General features: G+C 49.5%; 1 protein-coding gene across 3 annotated transcripts in view; it reads left to right on the forward strand.

Annotated features, from left to right (window-relative positions):
• FCHSD1 (FCH and double SH3 domains 1) overlaps positions 1–7162 on the forward strand; it is a 31305-nt gene that overhangs the window by 23256 nt on the left and 887 nt on the right. For all 3 annotated transcript variants that reach the window (XM_083448697.1, XM_083448696.1, XM_083448698.1), the window contains exons 13-19: positions 536–697; positions 1500–1628; positions 2834–2917; positions 3689–3866; positions 4167–4372; positions 5395–5473; positions 5736–5794. In XM_083448697.1, the coding sequence (XP_083304823.1) occupies positions 536–697; positions 1500–1628; positions 2834–2917; positions 3689–3866; positions 4167–4372; positions 5395–5473; positions 5736–5794 (897 nt within the window). The remainder of the gene's footprint in view (positions 1–535; positions 698–1499; positions 1629–2833; positions 2918–3688; positions 3867–4166; positions 4373–5394; positions 5474–5735; positions 5795–7162) is intronic.

The following is a 7162-nucleotide window of genomic DNA, read 5'->3' on the forward strand; positions in this document are numbered from 1 at the left end:
AACATCAGGATGTAGCATTGCATTAGGTTCCTAAGTGTTTTGCAGGCAAACATCATGACTGGCTCCTGGCCAGCATGTATAAAATGTGCATTTTAGGTGTAACCAAGAGCTTGTAGCGCCCAGTGGGATTCTTGCATTTTCTTTTTTTGGACCGACTCCTATGGTCAAAAAACAGAACCCCAGACAGAGGGGTAGAGAGGAAAGCTCCATCCAGCAGCATTGGTCCTGTGTGTATACATGTTGTGGGACTTTGCATTTAAAAAAGAGAAAGAAAAAGAAGGTTGGGTGGTAACTGAGGAGGGGCAGCCTTCTACCCTGCCTTTGCTGCCAAGGCATTGGCTTCTGGCTCTCATTCAGAGGGTGGCATTCTTGGTGCTGAATGGCAATCCTAATCTGCTAGCTGCTGCTTTTCTCCATTTGAAAGACCAGGCTTGTCCTTTCCTTTGTTCTGCTTGTGGCTGGATGTGACAGTTGTTTGAGGATGGACTTGCTGGTTCATTCCTTGATCACAGGACGGTTCTTGCCCTCTCTTTAGATCAGCAAGGTGAAGGCCGAGGCACGGCTAGCTCTCCTGCGTCAGGCTGGCCTGGATGTCGATACCTGGCTGGCAAGCAGCATGGGGCAGGTGCTGGACGAAATGGAACAAGAGCGGCGGCTCAGCGAAGCTCGCAGGTCTGAGAGAGGCTCGACTCCGACGGTAAGAGTTGCCTCTCCCCAAAGATCAGCCCCCAAACCCTTGGAAAGAGCTGCGCCCCCACCCAATGCCCCGGGAAGTTTGCTGCATCACTCAGACACGCTCTTCTGCTGCATTGGAACAACACATGGAAGAGGCTTCTGTGCAGTTGGCGGTACATCTGAAAAGGGCATCTTTGAGACACCAGTTTCAGGGGAAGAGAGACTCTTCAGCCCAAAGGCTGCAAAGAGCTTTCGAACTTGTCTGCATTCTCATGCCCAAACTGGGACCATTCCCCCTGCTTGACTGAAGTCTGTCTTGGGGAGAATCTGGGCAATAATAATAAATTATTTATACCCCGCCGATCTGGCTGGGTTTCCCCAGCCACTCTGGGCGGCTTCCAACAAAATATTAAAATACAGTGGTCTGTTAAACATTAAAAGCTTCCCTAAACAGGGCTGCCTCCAGATGTCTTCTAAAAGTCTGGTAGTTGTTCTTCTCTTTGACATCTGGTGGGAGGGCATTCCACAGGTGCCACTACTGAGAAGGCCCTCTGCCTGGTTCCCTGTAACTTGGCTTCTCACAGGAGGGAACTGCCAGAAGGCCCTCGGCACTGGACCTCAGTGTCCGGGCAGAACGATGGGGGTGGAGACGCTCCTTCAGGGCAAATATTCCCATTCCCCATTCTCTTTGTGATGTGGTGTTTCCTTGGAGTGAAACCCCACCCCCAAATGATCTGAGGTTCTGTGTCTTTGGCCTGGAGCTGCCTTTTCTTTATATTTGTTTGGCTTGTCATTTTAGCTGACAATAATAAATCTTCCATCAGGCAGAAGACTTTGATCTTGCTGAGTTTGATGACTATGACGACAACACAGAACTGTTTGAGGACACAAGGCCAAGTCCAAGCATGGTTCGTGCTTATCCTTCATCCTGCAGAGTATTTTTCCCATACCAGGTAATACTTCTTTTCTTCTCCCAAATACGAATTGCTCCTTGCAGTATGCCCTTCACAATAATTTATCATTACAAAGCTCAAAACCCACCTCTAGGTGGCTTTTCAGGGGCTTCAGCAAGGGCACTGCCAGAATTTTGGGGTACCTTAAGCAAGAGACTCTCCAGCTGAGCTTCTTACCAGCAAGTGATGTAAACAATAACAAACAAAGGGAGTAGAGCTGGAAAAATGGGATAGATGTTTGCTAAATGTCTTCACTCCCACACATACCTGGATTCTGACAGTGATTCTTCGTGTCTTACACTGTACCTGGAAATCTCAAACAGCGGCACATTTGAAACATAACAAACCACGGCTCATGATGCCGGAATGAGCAGCAGCAGCAATAATAATAATAATAATAATAATAATAATAATAATAATAATAATAATTTATTTATTTATTCATTCATACATACATACATACATACATACATACATACCCCACCCATCTGGCTGAGTTTCCCCAGCCACTCTGGGCAGCTCCCAATCGTGTATTAAAAACAATACAGCATTAAATATTAAAAACTTCCCTAAAGAGGGCTGCCTTCAGATGTATTCTAAATGTCAGGTAGTTGTTTCTCTCTTTGACATCTGATGGGAGGGTGTTCCACAGGGTGGATGCTACGACTGAGAAGGCCCTCTGCCTGGTTCCCTGTAACCTCACTTCTCGCAATGAGGGAACCGCCAGAAGGCCCTCGGCACTGGACCTCAGAGTCCGGGCTGAACAGATTGGGGTGGAGACGCTCCTTCGGGTATACTGGACTGAGGCCGTTTAGGGCTTTAAAGGTCAGCACCAGCACTTTGAATTGTGCTCGGAAATGTACTGGGAGCCTGTTGCTTTCATGCATGGGGAGAAGCCTTCTGGTTTGCCACAAACCTTAAGCAGAAGCTTCTAATCTCCTTTCCTCACCCATGAAAGGAAGAAAAGAACCTTATTCCTCTGAGGCTCATGACTACTCCTTCTCATGGTGAGAAACCATGCCTGGTCACTGATGCCTGAGTGAGTCTCAAGAGGGCCTGTTATGGGTCTCTAGGCCCTACTCATTGTTCAGCCCAGCTGACATTTCACACCAGCCATCCACATAGAACTCTGTTGTGACACTTGGAAGGCAGGTGGCTGCTGCTGCGGACTTTGTTGTGACTCTGTGTGTGTTCTTGCCTGCCAGGCCTGCCAATCGGACGAGCTCTCCATTGCGCAGGGTGAGGAGCTGGAGGTCATTGAAGATGGCGATGTGGAGGAATGGGTCAAGGTTTGTATAATAATAATAATTTATTATTTATACCCCGCCCATCTGGCTGGGTATCCCCAGCCACTCTGGGTGGCGTCCAACAAAATATTAAAATACAATGGTCTGTTACACATTAAAAGCTTCCCTAAACAGGGCTGCCTTCAGATGTCTTCTAAAAGTCTGGTAGTTGTTTTTCTCTTTGAGGGTGGGTGGGAGGGCGTTCCACAGGGCGGGTGCCACCACCGAGAAGGCCCTCTGCCTGGTTCCCTGTAAGTTGGCTTCTTGCAGCGAGGGAACCGCCAGAAGGCCCTCAGAGCTGGACCTCAGTGTCCGGGCAGAATATTGGGGGTGGAGAAGCTCCTTCAGATGTACTGGACCAAGGCCGTTTAGGGCTTTAAGGGTCAGCACCAACACTTTGAATTGTGCTCGGAAACATACTGGGAGCCCAATGTATAAGGAAACTGGGTCAGGTTCCCTTTCTGCTATGGGACTTGGAAAAACCTTCGGTGAAAATCTGCCTCTAGGCTGCTAAACAAGAGTATGAATGGGTGCTGAGCAACTCTGTAAGGCATTCTGGAGATGCTTGAACACATGGAACCATTGGGTGTCCAATCTCTGCCAGGAATGCCAGTGCCAAGATAGAAGCTGAGCACTTTGGACTTAAGAGAGCAGAACCCAGATTGTAGCCTTGGGCTCAGCCTGGCTGTGTTCCCAGCCACGCATGGTAGGAACGCACCAGGGCAAGCTTGTTCAAATATGTTTCTTAGTGTCACTTCTCCTACCTGACTTCAGGCGCGTAACAGTGCAGGACAGGTCGGGTACGTCCCTGAGAAGTACCTCTTCTTTATGGATTCAGTAAGCAGGGAGCACCCAGCCCCAGATGGGAATCCCCAGGAAGAGTCCTCTGATGTGGCCTTGGAGAGGGAGCTGACCAACATCATGAGCATGGGCCTGATGCTGGAGCCTGGAGGTGCGTCTTGCTGGGGTAGTGGGGGGGCTGGGGGGGCTGTGAGCTATTGGCAGAGGGTGCAAGTGCATGGCGGGGTCAAGATATGGGCCTGGCATAGCTTTTCTGCCCTGCCCGTCAGATCTCCTGTGATACAAATCCAAGGGAGCCTCTGCCCAACCTGGCTAGTGGAAGAGGCGGCCTGCCTGCACTTGAAAGGCTTCCGTTTATTTACGCTTTTTATCCTGTCCTCCCCCAACAGAGTAAATGGCTGCTGATCCCACCTGCTTTGTAAGACCAGCTGTGTCCTCTGTTTGCTTGCAGCTTCCCTGGTGCGAGCCCTTTATGACTACGAAGGGCAGAGCTCTGAGGAGCTCAGTTTCCCCGAGGGAGCCATCATCCGAGTGCTGCCCCGGGAGGAGGGAGCGGTAGATGATGGCTTTTGGAAAGGAGACTTCAATGGGAGAATTGGAGTCTTCCCCTCGTTGGTTGTGCAAGAAATAACTGGCGCTCAAGAGGGAGCTGAGCAGGTGAGTCCCAGGTTGGCCCAGGAAGGGCAGATCAGCTTGTCTTCCTCCTTATGGTTGGCAGGGCCCAGGAGTCCTGGTAATAGTTACTGGGATCCACAGATATGGACACCTCAGCACGTGCCCCTCCTGCCTCTAAGGAGCATGCCAAAGCACCCTAGAAGCTTGGGGCTGAGGAGGTACCGTATTTTTCGCTCTATAAGATGCACCAGACCATAAGACGCACCTAGTTTTTGGAGGAGGGAAACAAGGGAAAAAATATTCTGAATCCCAGAAGCCAGAACAGCAAGAGGGATCTGGCTTCTGGGATAGCCTCTTGCTGTTCTGGCTTATGGGATAGCCATGTGCAGCCTCTCCGGGGCAGCGGGATGAAGGCTCCCCCAAGAGCCGCGCTCCCTTTAAAGAGCGCGTGGAGCGTGTGTGCGGCTCTTAGGGGCTTTTCCCCGAGGAGGGAGAAGGGCAGCCCCTCCACGCGGCTCTTTAAAGGGAGCACTGAGCAGAGCCTCCCACTTGCATTTGATCCATAAGACGCACACACATTTCCCCTTACTTTTTAGGAGGTGGGAAGTGCGTCTTATAGAGCGAAAAATACAGTAGTTGAGCAGTCATGCAGTGCTTTAGAGGTGCTCAAAGGGAAAGCAATCTGTTTTATGATCTAAGGGATACTCATACCAATGCCTTGCTAATTTGGAGTCCACAACTTCTTTCTGGGCTTGGCAGCCGGGTATAAAGTTATTACCACCACCCCTGCCCATTCCCCAGCTAGAGAGGGGGTGGCTTCTTGTTTTTGATGTCATGCTGAGCATACATCCAGAATACAGCACGAGCCCTCGGAGCATGTGCAAGGTGCTCTTTTCTTCATTCTTATGCCAGCTTTTTTATGGCTGAGCCCTGCTGAACCTGGTTCCCACTCCAAAACAGTGTTGTGGGGACACACTCGGCCCACATTCATTTTTCCACTTGGTGTCTTAGAAGTTTGCTTCGCTTGCTTTGACTCTGACGGCAGCTTGGCTTTCTTGTTTCAGGAACTGCTTTCACCATCTCCCCCAGCCTTCTCCCCTCCAGTCCTTGACCATGCGTCTCCTCCAGACATTCTGCTAACAGGTGAGTTACTTAAGAAACCAGCATCTGGAGTCTTTCCCCCCTACCCCACAAAAAAATGGTGGCTTCTGGAATAGTGTAGTTGTGTTAGAGAGAAGTGATGATATATACAGATCTCCAGGATGCTATGAAAACATGTTTGTGTTTCTGGAGAACTGGGACTGAGAGAGAGAGAAAGAGACCAAGTTAAGGGCCAGGATATCAGCAGTCTTTCGCTACTCTGCACCACATGAGTGTAGTCATTAATGTTTTTATGTGTTCCCAGGTGGCTGGCAAGGAAACGTGCAAGATTCCCCTGACCTGAACGCACCACGCATTCGCCCAGTAAGTTGTTTCCCATACGCCGTGATAGGGTGGCCTCAGTCTCCCTGTCCTTTATCCCCACCACTCACAAAAAAGTTCATTCACATATAAGCATCCTAGAATGCAAGTAGGTTATGATCTAATCTTTGGCGCAGTTTCACTCATTATTATGAGCATATTTATCTCTCAGGTAGAGAAAAAAGGCAGAATATTCCATTTTGGCCAAAAAGGGAGTGCTCAGTCCTTCTAGAATGATCTTACACACACAAGTGGGGCTTTGTAGTTAGCCTTGCCTGTTAGGCTTGTGTTCTACTAGAACCTTAATAAGAATTTATATTGGAGAAACTGAAGGTTTGAACCCACATTACAAGAGGTAACCAGAGTTTGCCAGTCTTCTGTTGGGAGGGAAGAAAAGTAGAGTGGGAAGAAAAAACTTGAGATGATGATAATTTTTGTATCCCACCCATCTGATTGAGTTACTCCAACCACTGTGGGCAGCTTCCAACTGAATATACAAAAACACAACACAACACATTAAAAGCTTCCTGATACAGGACTTCCTTCAGATGTCTACTGAAGGTTGTATAATTCTTGATCTCTTTAACATCAGATGGGAGAGAATTCCACAGGGCAGGTGCAACTACCGAGAAGGCCCACTGCCTGGTTCCCTGTAACTGCACTTCTGGCAGTGAGGAAACCACCAGAAGGCTCTTGGAGGAGGATTTCAGTGTCCAGGCTGAATGATGGGAGTGGAGACACTCCATTAGGTATACAGGGAAGCCATCTGGGGCTTTAAAGGTCAACACCAATACTTTGAGTTGTGCTTGGAAAGGTACTGGGAACCAATGTAGACCTTTTATGGTCACGGCGGCCATTCCCAGTCACCAGTCCGGCAGCCACATTCTGTAGTTTCCAAGTTGCCTTCAAAGGTAGCCCCACATAGAGTGCATTGCAGTAGTCCAAGCGGGAGATAACCAGAGCCGGTACCCCTCTGGTGAGACACTGCACAGACAGGTAGGATCTCAGCCTGCGTACCAGATGGAGCTGGCAGACAGCCGCCCAGGACACAGAATTAGCCTGTACCTCCATGGACAGCTGTGAGTCCAAAATGACCCCAAGGCTGCACACCTGGTCCTTTAGGGGCACAGTTACCCTCTTGAGGACCAGGGGGTCCCCCACACCTGCCTGCCCCCTGTTTGCCAGAAACAGTACTTCTGTCTTGTCAGGATTCAGTCTCAATCCATTGACCACCACCCATCCTCCAGCCGTCTCCAGACACTCACACAGGACCTTCACTGGTTCCAGTTTAAGTAGTAGGTCGAACTGGGTGTCATCCACATACTGGTGGACACCCAGCCCAAATCCCCGGTGATCTCTCCCAACGGTTTC

Source organism: Podarcis tiliguerta, assembly GCF_965153285.1.
Source record: "Podarcis tiliguerta genome assembly, chromosome: 7".
Taxonomy (NCBI): Eukaryota; Metazoa; Chordata; class Lepidosauria; order Squamata; family Lacertidae; genus Podarcis; species Podarcis tiliguerta.